Raw genomic sequence first — 19838 nt, forward strand, 5'->3', positions numbered from 1 at the left:
TGGGCGTGTGGGGCGCCTCCTAGCTGGCGTAGCCACCTAGCGGCGGTGGGATGGGCACACACGTACGAATAAATTTGCGTTTCGGTTCTACAAGAATCTAACGTTAAGGATATTATTTTACTTTACATGGTAGTTCTTCTCTTATTATTATGTACAAACGCATGCTAAGGAACAACCTTTTTTTGTACAATGACGTCATTTACGTCACTTCCTGCGTGCGTTGAAATAGTTCACTTGCCGGACAGTAATTAGGCATTTCTTGCGTATAGTAGCGTCCTATTCATTTTTCTACACTGAAGACAGTTACGACGCAATAACATAAGCCTCGTAGACGAAAGTTTTAGTGAGCACTATCATTGCTTTATCCACGGACTTAAAAAGTGTGGCGCCATCTAGACACAAAAGCTGAAAACATATGCTCTTCTCGGTGCGAATGAGGGGTAGTTTTTATTTAAGGGTTCACTGGAGATAGTTAAAATATAATAAAATATAGCAAGAACTCATAGAAAAAAAAAACGCATTTACGAAAATCAGTAATATTTTGCCGAGACGTAGTCGCGTGGAGTACTACATTGAAAGTAGGGTTCTTTTGCAAGATAGCGCCTCTGTTGTCTTTATGTCAATTTCAATGGCAAATTAAAATTATAAAGCTTGTTTTGATGATGTTGTAGTGCTCGGTTTGTACTACATGAGGCACACTCTCATTTCTATCAATCTCATGATATATATTGGCCAATGTTGTGTACCCTAAAATAGGCGCCATCCGGACAAAAAGACCACTTGTGTACAAAGCGCATTGACGTCGATTGGATCCTAGTCTTTTGTACTCCTCAATTCATTACATCAATTACAAGGCAGCACTACGAGCCCTGCTTCGGTGGTTTAGTATTAAGCCGCCCGACTACTGCGCCGGAGTATCAGAGTTCGACTCCGACCGCCGGCGGCTGCGTTTTGATCTAGGCGAAACGGGGAGACGTCCGTGTACTGTGTAATGTCAGCGCACGTTAAAGATTTCCAGGTGGTCGAAATTACTCCGTAGCCCTCCAATACGGCTCCTCTTTCTATTACCCCGCCGGGGTGGCGCAGTGGTTATGGCGCTCGACTACTGTTCCCAAGGACACGGGATCGAATCCCGGCCTCGGCGGCAGCTTTTCAATGGAGGCGAGAAGCAAGGCGCCCGTGTGCTGTACGATGTCAGTGCACGGTAAAGAACCCCAGGTGGTCGAAATTTCCGGAGCACTTCACTGCGGCGTCTCTCATAGCCAAAGTCGCTTTGGGATGTGAAACCCCACAAACCAACCAACATCTTTATCCTTCCACTTGCACTCCCACCTTCCTTCCTTCCCTTATGGTGCGGCTCAGGTGTCCACAGAAAGAAGTGGGACAGATACTGCGCCTTTGCCTTCGTGTGAACCAAGTATTACTACGACGAGAATCAATAAAGAGTAAACGTACAATCGACGCACCAACACAAGCTTTATTAAAGTGATTTAGAATATTTTCGCAATAAGAAAATGTACCGCAGGAGCTGCCACTTTCTTTCCGGACCGGTTAAGATCAAGCATCGAAGCCTGCGCAGACGACGAGAACGGAACAAGACGCGGAGTGTCTGTTCCTTCAGAAAAACAGCAAGTGTAGCGCCAAAATACGAATCACTTTCGCAGATTATCCAAGTTACTGTACCTGAAGTCTGGCACAAAGGCTGTCCGCAAAAAAATTAAAGATCACTGCCGAATCTGCATTGGAGTAATCGAAAGCACGGATGCTGCTGCTGGTTGCTTCTAGTTGCTTGATTCACTTCTTGCCCATTTTAGTCTTTGGTACGTTCAAATGGCGCGCCAGTCCCTTCCTATGCCCCTTTTCGGCTCTACTTCCGGTTGCGTGACGTCACATCCTCTACCTCCCATTAATTCTTGTTTACCCAGTTTAGTCTTTGGTACTTTCAAATTGCGCGCCAATTCCTATGTCCTTTTTCTCGGCTCTACTTCCGGTAGCGTGACGTCACATCCTTGACTTAATATCCGTACGACACCCCTTTCATTCCCACCTTTCTCCCTTCCCTTACGGCGCTATTCAGGTGTAAACAGAACAAGTGTGGCAGTACTGCTCCTTTCCTGTGAACCAGTTATTCTAATTACCTAATTAACATATCGGCCTAATTGTTTTTTCAGACACAACATAACGTCACCCTCTATCGATTGACACCACACACCACCTCTACCACTTCCCCATTACTCACAACTGCTGCATACACGGTTTTGCGGGCGCGTTCTGCGGACAGAAATCTATGAACATAGCGAAGTAATGCTTTCGCATTAAAAAAAACAGCAAATGAGGAGTCAAAATACGAATCACTTTCGCAGATAGTAATACGAATTATATTTGTGCCACACGTTTGGCATTTATCTCGTACGCTATAAGTAGCCCGTCCGCTTCCGGCCGGTGAAGTCCATCGCGGTTACAGCCCATGGCTTTCATTGGACGTGAACTCCCTGGACGATTGGTCGCCCTCCAGTTTACAGCCGCTGACCTGCACATTGTCAACAGCAGGAGGATTCGCTCGCTGCGACGCCACACACTATGGCAGATACGGTGGGTTTACCAAGACGGTACAGCTCACCTGCAGGCTGTGTTCCAAGCCGAACGCAGACACGCCATGCCAGTCAGGCCAGGCGGACCTTTCACAAGGCCTAAGGATTCTGAAAGGGTAAGAAGTAAATTTAGTTGCGGCTCTTGAAGATGCACCGAAGTTCTCAAAGCTTGGAGAAGTATAATGCTGACCTGTAGGTAATTCCCACTGACCGGAATCTGAAACAGATTCTTTTCCCATGGCTTCGCTGAGCTGGCGTCTTCTGCAGTGCATCGATAAAAAATGCATTCACCAGAGAGTTTCGTCCGCGTCATCGATGGCCAGGGTTGCCAGGGTCTTGCAGCATGACCCGTCAAACGTTCTGCAGGATGTACCCAATATACCAATATGTCATGTCAACTCATAAATATAGCCCAAAATAGTCAACCCAGAAAACTTAGCACAATTTATTTCGAACATTTATTGAGATGTCTGCTCTGAAGAATTTCTTTTTCTCCTTCGTGTTTAAAAAGAAGGCGGTCGAGGTGGCGCCATGGTAGCGTAATGTTCACAGGAAGAGAAAGACGCAGTAACTGTCACACTTGCTCTGAGGTCACCCGAACTACAGTGCCTAGAATATACTGGCTAGTGTGACGAGCGCCCGCACTTCCCTGTGGGCGAGGATGGCGCTGTTTGCAATGAAAGCCAATCGTTAGCGGCAGAGGGCGCTGCTTGTCGGGAGGGTACCACCTGAGCAGACGACGCAGTTTTCTCTCTTCAGAATACGGCAATCTGTTGGTGTTGTGCCTGCGTGGTAAGCCTCCTTCTGCGCCTCTTTTGCTTTCACGAAGGTGCAGCAGTTTATTTACGGTGTAGGTGTTTGCTCATGCGAGTCGTTCCGCACTTCTACCAGCTCGGCGACGATTGCATCGGTTTTTTGTTTTTTTTCGCGTTTTGTGCGCGCGTTCTGTGCTCGCCTGTATCCCTTTTTTTACTTTGTCGCCAGTGGTGAAGCGCGGTTCCTGATTGTTGTTTCCCCAGTGCCTCTCACTATACTGCAGAGAAAAATGCCTAAAAGAAAGCGGTGGTGCACAGAGAAGACTTGCTTTTTGGGCAAACGGGGCTACCGCTAGAACAAGGAGCGTACGTATTACTGCGCTATCTGATGCTACGTAAGTACGCATTCTGTACAATGGGAACGAAGCATCGATAGAAATGACGGAAGGTAAACGGCAACTGCTTTCGTTGGCGAGAAACATTTTTAGAGCGTGCAGTTATATTCACAATTAGGATGGAAACTTGAGCGAGTCGGTAACGGTGCTCCATGACAGTGTGTAGCAAAAGAGTGTACACAATCAGGCGCTACAGACAGCACCTGTGTTGTGTACCTTTTCTGTGTCCCTCGATTGTCCTTTTGCGCTACACATATGTCATATGGATGTAGTTATATATTCGTTGGTAATGCCGCGCATGTTTCACCGTAAGCGCGGCAAATTACCAACGAGCTTCCTCGCGATGAACCGGCCGCGTCTCGTGCATATTGTGTATCTGAGAAAAAAAAAAAAACTTTATCAGCTTCTTCATTCAAAAGATGGCAACTTCGGCAAAACCTTCTGTGCAATCACAGGCCGCGATGTACCTTAGCCGCTGTAAGTAAAGGTTCCTCGTTTGTGCTCTGCTGTTCATGCAATTCTGTCACATGTGCCAGTGTTTGTTATTACATATACATAAGAGGAGTGTTGCATGACTTTGTTTCCTGTGTTGTTCGCATATACAATATATAAATAAAACTGCGCTTACGTGTTTACTTGTCAGCAAGTGTGCAGTGCGCAGAAAGAACTATATGTCAATAAAAATGAAGCATTTCACTTTGTTCAAGAGATTACAAATGTATTTTATATCAATAAATGCCTATGCTTTAATTGTTGTTAGAATAGAAATTCTGGGTTTCCCTTTGTGAGCACGGGATGTCCGGGACTAAGATGCTCAAACTTCGCAGAAGCCTTCGCAAGCAAGAAGCGTTAAATACGTGCGCCGCTCCCAGTCCAAGACAAAACACACACCCTGAAACTTGTAGTCAGCGGCTTCAGTTATAGCTGAGGTCTGTTGCGACCTAATGAAAGCTGAAATGCAGTGCAAGCAGCCCTCTTGCCGAAGATGGGAGAGCGCGGTAGGCAGCAGACAGTGCGGCTGGTACCCACCCTGTTTGCAGCGCTCCTGGCGGCGGCCGCCGGCATACATCGCTCAAGGTGCCACCCAGGAGGCCTCGGTCGGCACACTAGCCAATATATTCTAGGCACTATACCCGAACCGCGCCGTAAGGGAGGAAGGTGGGAATGAAAGTGGAAAGAGAGAAAGAGGAGCCGTAGTGGAGGGCTACGGAGTAATTTCGACCACCTGGGGATCTTTTACGTGCGACACACGGACGCCACTTTGTTTCGCCTCCATCGAAACGCAGCCGCCGCGGTCGGTTCGAACCCGGGAGCTCCGGCACAGTGGTCGGGGGCCCGATCCTCGATATTCGCCTTCCCCTGGCGGCGCCATATTTCTTTCTGATTGGCTCTGGAAAGAGTCACGTGCTTCAAACTTGTGGCGCGAAACCATAAGTCGAGGCAAGCACTTTTGGCAGTTACGTCAAAATGACGTAGCCGTGAAAATTGATTTCAACCGGAGCTATCCTTGTTGCCTGGATGACAAATACAAATGATTTTGAAGTGGAAGCAAAGTTACTGATGGTGGTTTGGAGAACACTTACGCTCGAATAACCAATGTGATGAAAATAATGGCATACTGGGAAGGAGCGGATGCTCAAATTTGATTGGCTGGAGCTATGTCACGTGAAACACGTGATACGCAAGCATATTTAGAATACGTCAAATTGGCGCGTCATGACGTAACTGATGTGCCGCCATTACCGAAAATGCTGACGTTTGGCCGCCATAATTTCGCCGAGTGGCGAGGTGCCCGAATTATGCTAATGAGACTATGGTGACAGGCAAGCTGATTTATGCAGCCGTTAGCCTACCGTAGTTTCTTAGCTTGTTATTAAAAGTAAAAGGATAACTTTATATACTCCTTGCATGGCATTTTAAACGCAATAGAAAGGCAAATTATGAGCTTGTATGAAATAAAGGACGCTTGGGACAATTTTTAATGGGGGCAGAAGCGTGCGGCCGCGTGACGGCGCTAACTGCTTTCTTATTTCAAACCCTTTCTTCCCATGGTAAGAAATCATTGGTCTGCGCGGTTATGATAACCCAGCAATGGCGGCGCCCATGGAGGGAGGTACGCTTACATTATAGTGAACTAGAATATATATTCTAGTTCACTATCTTACATGGAGGAAAGAAAGAAGTTGTACGCTTATGAGTGGTCTTCGTGCCGTTCGTCGTCTGCAAGTAGTGATCGAGGATTTGCTGCAGCACAGCAATGCTGTCAAATTGTCTTGAAAGATAGCTCGTCAGTACAGTCAGATCAGTCATCTGACGAGGGGTGTAGTGCAAGCTCCGAGGCGAGAATTGCCCTGCGCTCGGAGTGTTGAACTGTTGAGCTACTGGTGTTTCGGGTGTGATCGCCAGTGGTGAACGCCTCTGATGTTGGATGGCACGAAATCTATTCGTTCGGCCGAGCGACGAGCTCCCGGAATGTGTCGGGCTTCTCGATGCGTGTCGACCAGCAAGGCAACGCAGTCAGCCTGCTGGAAATGGTGCAGCACGTCGAGCATTACAGAGGTAAGTGCAATAGGAAAACCTGTAAAGGTGACTGTTCATACAGCGTCATTCGCTTTCAAGTTGTACGCAGGCGGGAAATGACTGAAGATTAAAGGAATACTTACAGAACGCATGCGGCGAATCCGATATTTTTAATCAGCATTTTGCGTTGCTTTTAGCTGCATATTTCTACGACGCATTATAATATTCTTCAACTTCTCTACACTGCACGAACTTAAAAAAAAAAAAAAAGTGAGTGTGCTTGTAGTTGTCAAGATTTCTTGGTTAATGGTTTCAACGACCGAGAAAAGAAAAACAAGTGAAATCGCCTGATATAAGTCGTTCCTTTAATTGCAAAAAAAAAAAAAAAAAAAAAAGAAAAAGAAGAAAGAAAAAGTTAGCCGTCACAATACAATTTCCGCCACCAAGCCGTCTTTACCTGTTACGGAAATGGTTCACTTAGGTTTAGGTTTCGCACTAACCATTTCTTGCATTCATAGATTACACTTTACCGCAGCATAGCTTGCAGCTTTGATGATTTTGAATGTTCCTGTGCCATGCGTGTTTGATATTTTATTTGCATATAATTTAGGCACTAAACATTTGCAGGTGATCGTGTGGACCTTGTGCAGCCGTTGCAGCACTTCCGATCCGAGTCATCATGTGGGCGGGAAGTCCTGGGGCCATATTCAACATCATTAACCTCTCTGCTAGGCTTGTAAAATCTGGGAGGCCACGCCTTGTCCCTGGACGGCCACATCAGATGTGAAGTGCTTTGCAGATGGACAGCTCTTTTTGAAGATCGTTACAGCTTGTAGTGTGTGCAGATCACATGACATTGACGCCACCTGCAAATGGTAATCGCAGCAGGAACATCAACAAGTACAAGGAAGAGGACGTGCAACATTTATATTAACTCGGACAGGGACAACTTGATCACCTGCACTTGAGATTTTCACTCGCTGTCATGATTTTGATATATGCCACAAGTGATCAATGTGCACATTCTTACTGCTTCATGTTCGATAGCATACTGCTGAAAAGCCGTCCAAGCCTTAATTTTTTCTGTGGTTTTGAGATATAACCATCTCTTTGGTGTACATTCTGTTGATAGCATGTGCAAGAACCAAGTTCAGCTTTGGGGTGGCGCAGTGGTTACGGCGCTCTACTATTGTTCCCAAAGACGCGGGATCGAACCCCGGCCTCGGCGGCCGCTTTTCGATGGAGGCGAAAAGTAAGGCGCCTGTGTGCTGTGCGATTTTAGTGCACGTTAGTGCGATGTTAGAACCTCAGGTGGTCGAAATTTCCGGAGCCCTCCACTACGGCGTCTCTCATAGCCTGAGTCGCTTTGGGACGTTAAACCCCACAAACCAAACCAAACCTTTCCTAGGCTATAATTTTTTGTCTACCATCTGTAGACATACTGAGTGTATTCTTCTACAAGTGCTGTGGCCCTTGCTGAGAGCTGTCATTCTTTGTTGTATACTTTGCTTTTTTGTGTTCTGCTTAAACTCAGTGTGCATTTTATTAAGTGCTTCATGTCAATGAAACACAGGAAGGTAAAAAACGTTCTCCTTCTACCTCCAGAAGTGCCATTCTGAGTAGGACGTGCGTGCACCAATAGTTCACAATTCACTTTGGTGTTTGTGGCAAGCAGGCAGTCTGCGGTGTACTACTTCAGTGAGAATATTTGACATACGTGCACCCTGGTGGATGTGTCTGCAGTCGTTTACCATAGCAGAGTCCATTTCGTTACACCTATCTTGTGTGCTACTAGGGTGAAGGTGAGGTGCCCACTGTGTTTTTTCACAAACTGCAGAGTGAAGCGAGCTGTGCTTCTTTGTATTTGGTTGCCTTTATGCTTGTTTTCTATGCTGAATGTAGATGAACAGCAATCAACTAGTTTTCCCAACGATAATTTGTGCATCTATTTGGTGGTCATTGTCTTTCATTCTTGTATGCACGGAAAATGAGGCCCCCGCCAACTTGTCGACCCATTTTGGCAATTTTAGATTTCACTTTTGCAAAATTTGCCAGTTTCATTTTGCACTGCAATTACTGATGCTTTGTAGTGATGTTAATCAAGATCCCAGATAACCTGTTTAACCTCTGCATCATTTGTGTGGCTCGGCTATCAATGAACATTTTTGTATTCTTCAGTTTTTTCACAAAGGCAACTATTGACTTCTCTGTTTTGTAACTAGGTGATATTGATGTGCATGTGCACCCACTGGCAAAAGTTCTTGAAGGTGGCTTCGCAGGGGAAAGAATGCATTCATTTGTGTACGAGATATATTGCTTGACATTTCATGTTTCACTATATAACCCATAGTCACAATAATGATGCACAAGCGCAGGAATGAAATAAAAACTTTTTGATAAGATTGTCCTTCATAAACTTTTGACTGCAGCTCTACAAAATGCTTTGCTCCTTTTGTGCATTGCTACATATCTTGTTCCATAAAATATCTCCCTCCATGATAGCATTGTGTGTAGACCTCCCATACCACTATTATGAGGCTGCTATCTGGGCCAGTTGCTTCTTGACACATTCTTGCTGCTGCCACATGCCCTCCGGCACTCACATATGTTAAAAGAGGGTTGGTAAAGCTCACATATTCATGCTCTAAGCCACTGGAGCATGGCTTCATCACTCGAGATGTTTATCGAATGATTTGCAGCTGTGTATAACTGCTTCATTATTTTTTTTCTGTTAGTTGATTTTGTAGCCTTATCTTCATTGTTCTTTGTGAGCTTTAAATTGAGAATTTTAAGGAAGGGGCAAAAATTTTATGCCAATCACTTTCATTTCATTTATGTAGAAGCACTTTCAAGGAAACTTGTGTTTCATCATCACTTTTCAACATTTTGTACCATTGTGCTAGTACTGAGTTGTATAAATTTTTGCTCTCATAAGTGACAGCTGCACTAGTTTCACTTACACCTATCCTATTGTCACATGTGTTTTCTACGTTATCTAGTATCCCTATGCTTTCCTATTATATCAGCTTCAGCAATCCTCTCTGCATTTAACCCTCAGAATGTGTTCCATATTTTGCACGTCTGATTGAACACCACAATATATTCTTAAGATTGCATTCAAAAGATAACTTCCTGAAGGTACAATCCTATTGAACACAGTAGACGTCATACTATCCATAAGTGAGCCATTCTTTTTCATGATGTATTGAAGAATTTGTGCACAAAGCGATTTCATTTTATCTTGACCACATTCATCTGTTGTTTCTGTGGTACAGCCTCTGCCACAGCTGCATCTATAACTCGGCTGTTGGCACTGTGGTCAAATGTCTTGCGAGCCAGCAGAGCCTAATGTAGCGTAAATGTTCAGCTATTGGCTTCTTGCTTTTTTTTTTTGATGCAGCAACGTTAAAGCCTCTTTTCTGCACAAAACGCGACGTTGCGAGTAGAAAATCTTGGGCACATTTCAGACAGGTGACATGGCCGAGTACTCAGTGGGATGTCTCTGGCTTCACCTTTGAGATGAATGTGTGAGGTGATAAACCTTGCAGGATCTTTGGGTAATAAGACAGGCAACCCTTAGGCCATGGAAACGCATCCGTACAGCTTGGTTAGAGTGGGCTTTATAGGTATCTAGACAAGTGGTCTTCCACATAATTGGATAACTTACAGGTATATGCTACTGATATGTATCATAGAATATATACTAGGTGTTAGCAGTAGCAAAGTCGATTCACACGAATGAGAGTCTGCAGACAGGAGCCATAAAAGCTGTTGTGTCATAGCGGTAAATGCTGAGCCTGCGTGTCCCCACAATTGTTTTTAGAGCATGAAGTTTTCAAGTGCTGTGCTGGTTTACCTGATAGCCGTCACATTGAGTGACTTGCTGAAATAATGCTTAAGGCTTGTCTTCCTGAGACAAACATTTCTGCTTTTTGGTAGACTGCATAAAGGGAACATTCTAGGTGTGGCAGGCATTTATGCACAGATAAAATCATTCTTACACACACTATAACTACCTTTGCCCTGTCCATAACAGAATCAGGGAATACTTGCTCTGTCCCAGGTGCCGACTACCATTTAAATGACGTTGAGTTCCATAATCTTTGATACTGGTAATACTGCGGAACGCATAGCATCCCTTGACTGTAGTTGCAGCCTAGTGGTTTGAGCATTTGGGGACCAATCCTCAGTGGTGTTGGGTACTCATTGGTAAAACAGTGGGGGCTTGCTTTGCTGGTGCTGGGGTTATCTTGGGCCAAACACTTGGAGAATGGGTTTTTGACCCTATCTTGTGTTCCCTTGCTTTGTATAACTAATTTCTCTTCTTTGGTCTCCAAGGCCGTGCCACCTTTCAGATATGGCGATGAGCTGTACAAGTACAACAATACTGTAATTACTTGAATGTGTGACAGCCTTTCATTTTAGGCTGTGTATTGTAGAGTGTGCAGTGCTGTAAATAAATTTTGTATTGTTTTGTATATTGTAATTTTCAGTTTTCTTATAAGCAAGGCTTCATGTCAGGTGCATGTAAAAAAAAATGCCAAAAAGTACCGAAAGCAAATGATACACCAATTGTTAGTCAACGACGAGCTGTTTAAATCTACAGGGAATGTGTTACGTGAGTAGCAGGTCTCTTAAAGTGTGCATGTTTTACCAAAATAAAGGACAGAAGCTATACTGCAACCTGTTGGAAAAACCATGCATACAAGATGCACTAGCTGCAAATCATACGCTCATTTAAATCACGTTTTGTTTTCCAATGATATGCAATCAGAATGTCGAAAAAGTAAATTTCATGCTTTATTCCCATATTTATGCCCGTATTCAGGTGAGGTTCATTTGAGCATGTTTTTGAGTCAGAGTGTAGAGAGTGGATGTTAGACAGTTGCACGTTGGACATTATGCATTGGCAAAGCCAATACAAATCATACAGTATTATCACCTGGCATTATTGAAACTTTGCCAAAAAATCCAGAACACCACCCTGATGTGCTGCAGGCCACATCAGCCTTGCAATTCATGCCTCTTTTTGTCTAATATTGTTCCTGTGCATGCTTCTGTTTTTCTTTTTTGTTGCTGTTACTTTTTACTTACGGTGTCCTTAACGTCACGCTTGTTTTCCCCTTTTGCTCCCTTGCTTCACTCAGAGACAGGTTCGGGCTTTGTGTATATAGCATGTGCACTGGTTAATGTGTGCATGAATGCTACATTCAATTGACAATTGCTTCAAGAAAATGGTTTCCGTACTGCATCTAGCTCATTGTAATTAGGCATCATATATCATATTCACTCTTCATGTCTGTTCCTTCACTTCCTGATCGTCAAATAGTATATGTGAAGGCATTTCTCTAGCCGACCTCATCACCCTTCTCTCCTCTGAGGAATCTTGCTGCACTTGAAGAAACTGCCGGATGCTATTGCAAGTGCAAAACTGGTAAACAGTAGCAAAGGAACTAGGCTGTACCTGACAAATTTTGTTTCTCTTGTGACATTGTGGTGTGATGTGCACCTGCATCAGACGAGCAGTGTTGCTACTTTTATAAAATTTTTTTATGCAACATGCTCAGAAACCAAGCAGAATAATACCGACAGCTTTTTTTTTTTTTTTTTTTTATTTTAACGAGGCATCTGCCACAACAGAGTGACACACTCTGCATGCGGTGAAATGTGCATACAGCGTGCTATGTCTAATTCAGGGCACATTAAATGCCATCAGCGTGAAAGCTAACCTGTTGCTGCCAGTGGGCATCTGGATACACTTTTTATTGCATTTTCATTGCTGCCAGAAAATCTTATCTGCTTATTTTTGCGGCTGCGTGAAAACGTCCCCGCCGCGATGGCTCAGTAATGATTATAGACGCCCGGCTCTCTGACCCGCAATATGTGCGTAGCCCAGCTACGACGATCGCATTTCGATGGAATTAACACGCTAAATGTGGTCCGATGTCAGCGCATGCTAAGATCGCCAGATATATGGCCTAATCGAGCTCTCCACTATGCGTGTTTTCACTACGCCGCTCCAGCTCGGGACGATATCCGCACGCTACGCCACTGAAGCCGGCATGTATACCCGGCCGTAGCAGACTTGCTAACATGATGGAAACGGTGGGCTGCCGCAGGCAGTTTCCAACGACAGTGATACCCTGAGAAGGCCAGCGTTGTCGTCGGACAGGTGCGTCTCTTCTCTAGAGGCAACTGCAGCCCGAAAATCTGTTGGGCGCTTCCAATTCTCAGTATTCGTAAACAAATTCTTTAATCCTGATACTCGCCGATTTCTCTGCGCGACTAAGTCCATAAATGAAACACGCACAGCTAGCAACATGCAGGCATCTCAAGTGAGGCATCGCTCACAGTTGACGACCGGCTGTTTGTGGGGTTTGCGTCGAGTACCGCCGTTCGCTCAGCCTAGCTGCTGCTGGACGTCCGACAGCGTGTGTACTATGATGCACTGTGGTCGCAACTACCGTTACTATAATAGTAAAGTACAGCCGCAATGTTTACGTAAGCATCTCACTATCTCCTCAGCCTCGCCCTGCCGCGCGACGCGTGTATGCAGCGTAAAATTTGTTCGCACCGACCCTTCACCTTCTTGGCATCGCAGCGTTGGCATTTTTGTAATCGGCGCCAAGTAGCAGACGACGGCGTTATTTTTTGTAACTGTTTTCCTTGTTTTTTTGAATTTCGTCATCAATTTCTGTTTAAACGCGTTTTAGCGCCGCCTCAAATATCACGTCACGGGTACGTCACAACATGGCCGAAAAGGCGAATATCGAGGATCGGGCTAGTGGAATGGGTGATGCTATATTCACACCAATTCGGTCTAAGGGCGGGGCCTCCGCTTTTCACGTGATCAGTGACGTCATGGCATCGGCAAGAAATACATACCATAAAAAATCGCGCTCCGCGCGTTCCTTCCGGCCGTCGATCCGCGCGCGCGCTTCTCGATCTTCTCTATCCATTCCACTGTTTCCTCGCGACCATGAGTGACGCTCCTGAACGTCAGGAGCTCATTTTGCGACGCTACCTCAGCGACATACATGAGGAAGGAGGCTACTGACATTGATACCTGAAATGCGAAGAAGATTGTAAAAAGTCGGAGAGATCTCGGCTGACAACGTAAAGTATAGCTGTGCGGACTTCACGAGAGTTCGATGTGTCACCCAAAGGTAAGTTCCTTTCACAGTGACGGCGCTTCTAGCCAGTAATATATGTATGTGTATACGCATGCAAGCATTACTCGATTTTTCTTGTGCCATTTAGCTGCAGCACGACAGCATTAAGGCGAACTGTGCAATGCTGTAATGTGAACTTTATACTGTACATAAGAGCAATAATTTCGCTTTTCGATTGTAGCAAGGATTGCGCAAAATTTATTTGCGTGCGCGCGAAAGAGAGAGAGAGATTATGTGTGTGTGAGTCATTTATACGAACCTGATAAATGCGTACCTGTTTACATGTTCTCCATGATTCATCATATGACGGAAAAATTCTTATGGACGTGCCTTTCCGGGTAGAGAAAGAAGTTGTAAAAATCTGCATCCTCGACGAAGACTACTGGAAGAATGACAACTCGGTATGTGCAAGATTTGAAATTGATGATGGTTATACCTAGCTGATTTTCTTTTCTTTTTTTCTTTTTTTTTTTTTTTTTCATTCAACTAGCGTTAGGAATTTAGCCTTTCTGTAACCGCTTGTAACTATATATACAAATCTGCATGCACATGCATATAGATCAGGGGCCCTATATATGTGTGTGTGCGTGCGTGCGTGTGCGCGTATGCATATGCACTCGGTATTTCGTGGTATTTCGGAAGTACTCAGTATTTCTTTGTTGAAGCGCGCGGGAAGAAAATATTAAAAATGGTGTTGACGGCAGCTTAATGATGTTAATTGAATTTGCTGTTACAATATATATGTTGTAAAAGCAGTATTATGCATATATCCATCGGCGCCAAAAATTTGCAGGACACGAGAAAATATATATATATATTTTTTCTGTAAAGTGCCGCATATATGTCACAGCATATATGCGGGTCGAACTTTTATCTGTTTGACACCAGCTACATTGGTCTTCGATTCCATGACGCGTCCTGAAAAGTTTCGTCCCCGTTAGTACAACGAACAGAGCTTGATGCGAAGGCATCGACCGCGTCAACATTCCATGACCATAAACAGTTAAGAAAGACTCAACAGAAACCTCTGGGGCTGCAGTGTCTGAGCCAGCAGTTCCTCCAGGGCCTTCAGAAATGCACAGAAAAATTGTGGAAGGTTGGGAAAAGTGCACTTCAATTTTTTATCATTGTCATAACGAGGAAGTTCTCTACGAAACGAATTATTTTTTTACTATGCTTTCAGAAGGCTGGCCAGTTCTGTGCCAGAGAGTTCTGGCTTCATGTACAAAGGTCACCAGTAAAGGAATGTTAATCTCTGAAGCCTCTCCCTAAACGAAGGCAACTGCACGACAAATAACCCCATTACAATCATTGACTTAGAAAGGCACAGTTTTGCCCTATCTCTCATTTCACCAAATAATTCAGCATTTTTTTTTTTTTTTTTACTGAAGGGTATAGGATGATGCCTCAGTAACCTGTGATTCATTGATAATGGTGCCTTGCAAAGAAACTCAGGGGACAAATTTAGACAGGCAAGGTAGAGCAATAGGGCTAAAATTTTATATGGAGAAAATGAAAGTAACACTTAACAGGCTAGGATAGCAAATAGGAGTTTACAATAGGTAGCAAGGACCTGAAAGTGGTTAGGAAATATGTCTTATAAATACAGGTATAGCAACCGCCTGTCTCTTCGATGGCAGTCAAATAATTAGAAAAATAAAATTGACTTGGAGTACATTTGGCAGGTACTAGCTCTCAGATCATGAATGGCAGCTGCCCAGTAGTATACCTCAAGAAGTAAATAGTATATGTGACAGCTGTATCTTTTCGGTACTGCCTATTGGGCAGCAATGAGAAGGCTAAAAAAAAAGGTTTCAACAGAACTTTTAGACAATTCAGACAGTTTTGATATAGAAAACGATAGGTTTAACACTAAGAGACAGTAAGTGAGCAGAGAGAGTGGTCAGGAATAAACGGGAGCTATTAACATTCTGGTTGAAACCAAGAAGAAATGGACATGGCAGGGCATTTCATATTCAGGCAAGCTAGCCGATGGTTGTTATAAGGTAACTGCACTGCATTTCAAGAGAAGGCAAACGTCACAGAGGGAGGCAGAAAGGTGGGCGGATGGGATCAGGAAGTTTGCGAGGACTTGGCGGGTGCAGCTGGCACAAGAAACGGTTAATTAGCTGATGTATACGGCAGAGGTCTTTGCCCTGCACACCTGATGGCAATATGGTGTGCATTGAAAAGCACTCCATAATACTTCCCCCCAAAAAAAAGAGTGTTTACCATGTTATGCCATTATTGGTATGCATACACCTGAGTCACACGCGCTGTATGCCATGTGCGAATTATCCTTTCTTTAGCTTGTTTTTACAGACAGTGCAGACTATATATCTGGAAATTAGAGTATGTTTCTGGTGCATTTTTTATTGCATGCATAGTTCATCTCTGTCTTTAATTCCTGCATATGGCTTCATTTTTTTGTTCTCTGTAATGAAATTGTGTTCATTTCAATGTAAATAATGTACATAACAAATAAATAAACTTGAATTTTCAATGACTTCGAAGTCTTCCCTGCATATCATGCCTTCTTCGAGAAAATGAATGCATCGATTGCTTTTACTTGCATAGAAAAGTTGATGCATGGTGTGAAAGCTACAGGTACTGTATGTTCTGCTAAATTTATGAAGGGCATGGGGTTATGCTTTCAGTTCTGAGATTTTGTTTTTAATTATATCAAGCAGAAATTTTCACCATTTAGGGTATAGTTTATGGGAAAATCCTCAGTTGGTTCCAGCTAGAGCCAGTTAGGTCCAGTATAGCCTCACGAGCTTAACTAGCTGGTCAAGATTTTTGTCCTGTCAAAAAAAATTGAATTGTTTAAATTAGAACGGTATGATCGAATGAGAGCAGGCATAATAAAAATGCAGCTTTGATGAATGCTGCTGTGAGAGACATGGTAAACATTACTGTTATAATTAGCTTATTTTCTTTATTTCTTTTTCTTAACGGTTTAATTAATATTGTTAATAAGTGGAAGCAAACCCTTTTTCTTGCCCCAGGATATGGTATTGAAGACTGCATGAAACACCTGAGCTGCAGCTAGAAGAAAATATTATGAGCACAGCATAAGAACGGACAAGGGGTATTAGGTATAGGACCATATACATATGCATAAAATGAAATAAAGTAAGATCCCGAGAGTAAAATGGATATATATATATATATATATATGTGCCAGCTGGTGAATTCAATGACAACCTCATCATGAAGGTTCTGAGCATGATCGAGGTAAGTGCCTACAAAACACCATGCCCGCTAAAAATGTGCCATTTTATTAGCTGCATAGAATTAAGTTGCGCAATATGCAGCTATAGATCGCTAAGCCTATAATTTTGATGATCGGCGTAGCGATCCGCAAATGCGCGGTTCGAATGATCACAATTAAAGGTATCGTTCAAGAACTATATCTTAAAACTCACATCGAGTGCACATAGTAAGTTTGTATAATCATCACTCACATTTCTATTGCAGCAGCTATATTATAGTGTGAAACTGAACGAGATTCGCGCGATCTTTCGGCGAAGATTTGCAAAAAAAAAAAAAAAATGTGAATAAAAAGTGAGTCTGCTTATGCTAGCATAAGGAATTTTAAGTTCCCGCTGCTGGCTAGCTACAACGAGTGCAGGGTACACAAGCGGCTGTTATGGCTCTAAAGTTGAAGCAGGCGACTTACCTCGGCGACGCTTTCCGCGCAGCCGCCGCGCCGAAACAAAGCTTTTTTTTTTTTTTTTTTTTTTTTTTTTTTTTGCCGATGCCATGACGTCAACGGTCACGTGAAAAGCGATCCTCGATTATAGTGCTCTAGAAGATTGGGCAGTGTGTCGACCGCGCCGCGAAATGCATGGGAGCGAGGGGCCGCTTTTGCGATGACGGAGGAGCCGCAGCGCAGAGGGCGCCACCAGCAACTGGTGTGTCAGCCGTCCGAGCGCCCGCGTATGCGCGCTGTGCGGTGGGGCGGGTACCGCGCGGACTGTACATTCTTGTTTGCTTGTGCGTCGTCTCGAGCTGTTCGCGACAAGAATTTACAAATATGCTGGTTACCGGTGCTCAGTACTGTTAGCAATCACCTAATTTATTTTCCATTTTGGCCGTCGGCAACACCTCGGGGGTGTAACATGACAGGAGTTGGCTCCGAAGAAAAAAGCTTGGAGAGGGCCGGCGTACGACTCGCACAGCACGCTTCACTCGCCGTACAACTTGCTTTAGCATTCCTAAAGCACCTAATTCACGTCCAGAAATGTAGTCGTTTTGAAAAGAGGGCTGTGTGGAGGCAGGATGTATGAAGAAGTGAAACATACTACACGTGCGTTTGAGCGCTGTCTAAAACTGGTCACAGTAACCCCATTATCAAAACAGTCCAAAATGGTATATTCCGTTGTTTTTCATGCCAACTATGCCGACTACAGCACGTCACTGAAGCGACTAGAGAAGTCGGCATTCAGTTGGATATGAATTAAATGTGGACTACCCCGCATGGAGGTAGAGATACAGTAAAGTAAGGACATGAAAAACGAACGACACCACGCCAACTGGCTACTGAATAACGGAACACAGTGGGTCAGGAAAGGTGGAAGAAGTGGGAGGTAAAGGTTTCACAGGAAAATAAAAAGAAACGTGTCGCCTACCAGGGAGGGAGAAAGGGGTTGGTGGAAGGCACGCAGCGCCGTGAAAAGAGCGACCGCGAATGTGAATAAAGGTTCAGAATTTTCGTGCGGCACGGCAAACGCACGACGAAGAAAGCAGGCAGCTAAAGACGAAGAAAAATGGAGATATTAAAAACAATAAAAAAAAAGAGGAAACAACCGAGCATAAGAACCAAATGAAGGCCCGGGAAGAGGAAAGCAGTGCACAAATAGGCTGCAATCGAACGCGTATAAAGATATAAGCGTTGAAATTTAAGAGACAACAATTCGTGAAACTGTACACTAATCTAAGAACACACCATTTTCTTTTCTCTCCATAAGCTGAAACATTGTTGTAACGGGTAGATTTATAAATACCCAGAGATGTGCGCTATACTTAAAACATTTAATCTCAATGCGTTATATTTTAACAATGACCTAATTGTTCCAGAAAATGTTTCCATTCTAGGGTGCGCAAGCCACCGGTAATATGCTAGTCATTGCCTCCAGAAGATCGCTCTAGTCCTGTTTTATGTACATACAAAATAAAAAACTAATGACGGAAAATAGAGGACGCAGAGGCTATAGGGTACGCTTAATTCGCTTTCGCTAGATCATCCTTCTGCGAAAGAGAGGTTGTGAGGCCGGCACGGTTTCTCACCACGAACAAAAATAGCGCCATAGGTTCGAAACTAGGTCGCACTTTACTCAAACATTTGGCTCGGATGCACGGTCCTTTTCGACTGCTTTGCACTTCAGATTTTGCAAACTTCCTGTAAAATGTGAAGGTTCAAAACGTTTACCTACTTGGAGCTCCAGAAAAGCTCCCACTCCATGAAATTTAATGTATTTTTGTGGCTTCGCTCTTTGCGAAGTAAGCGAATCACGACAAGAGTTCCCAAAGGGAAAATAATTAAATTCCCTTGGAAGTATTTCACGTGTAATATCAACCTTGTTAACAATTATAGTCTGGTTAGTACTGCAAAGAGCATCCGCGGCAAGTAGCCCGATTATATATAGTCTGGTAAGCAGTAGTTGCAAGTATATCCAGTCGATTACTCATATTTCCATACCACACACTCAAAGAATAAACACGCATTATGCCCGCATTTGATTTCGGCATTATATTAATTGCTTGCGTATTAGGTGCTCGTCATCTTTTTCGCATTTTTCCGCTTTCTCTCGGTGCGCGCCAAGAACTGCATCATACCTGCCAATTCGATGCGCAATTATCAGTGCTTTTATTTTTGTTTGTTTGTTCTGTACCATTTGATGCCAGTAAAGCGTCCGCACTCAAGTGCCCACTATGAACGTATTACGTATGTGACGGGTTTAATTTTTCGTATTTTAGTTGACGTAATGTCCTAGCTGTACTTGACTTTTTTTTTTTTTTTTTCATCTAAGCAGCGGGTTCACCCTTTGGTTCAGTTCAGTTCAGGCGGTCAGTCGTGTCCGACTCTTCGTGACCCTATGGACCATGTCACGCCACGCTTTCCGGTCTCTCACTATCTTCTTAACATCACATAGCTTCATCTGCAATGCCTCGAGAATGCCATCTAACCATCGCGTTCGCTGCCTACCCCTTCTCCGGCGACCCTCAACCTTTCCCAACATCAAATCTTTCTCCAGCGACTCCTCTCTTCTCATCAGATGACCAAAGTAGCTGAGCTTTAACTTTAGAATTTGACCCTCCAATGAGCAGTCAGGGTTTATGGTCGACAATATCGACTGATTTGATCTTCTGGCAGTCCAAGGAACTCTTAGGAGTCTTCGC

The 19838-nt window shown here is 43.9% G+C and overlaps 1 protein-coding gene and 1 long non-coding RNA gene across 2 annotated transcripts; one reads left to right on the forward strand and one right to left on the reverse strand.

The window, feature by feature from the left end:
* Positions 1-2256: 2256 nt before the first annotated feature.
* On the reverse strand, positions 2257-2909 carry LOC146206755 (uncharacterized). The gene is made up of 3 exons (XM_084587057.1): positions 2782-2909; positions 2621-2699; positions 2257-2530 (listed from the first exon to the last, which is right to left on the reverse strand). Exons 1-3 carry the CDS (start codon positions 2876-2878, stop codon positions 2377-2379), a joined length of 330 nt encoding a protein of 109 aa, XP_084443183.1. The 5' UTR covers positions 2879-2909; the 3' UTR covers positions 2257-2376.
* A 2936-nt stretch (positions 2910-5845) lies between these two features.
* LOC146206756 (uncharacterized) lies at positions 5846-10747 on the forward strand. Its single transcript, XR_014704505.1, has 2 exons — positions 5846-6300; positions 6889-10747. It is a non-coding gene; the product is annotated as an uncharacterized LOC146206756 (long non-coding RNA).
* Positions 10748-19838: the final 9091 nt, after the last annotated feature.

The sequence above is a fragment of the Amblyomma maculatum genome, chromosome 1, assembly GCF_055883805.1.
Source record: "Amblyomma maculatum isolate TAMU_Amacu chromosome 1, ASM5588380v1, whole genome shotgun sequence".
Taxonomy (NCBI): Eukaryota; Metazoa; Arthropoda; class Arachnida; order Ixodida; family Ixodidae; genus Amblyomma; species Amblyomma maculatum.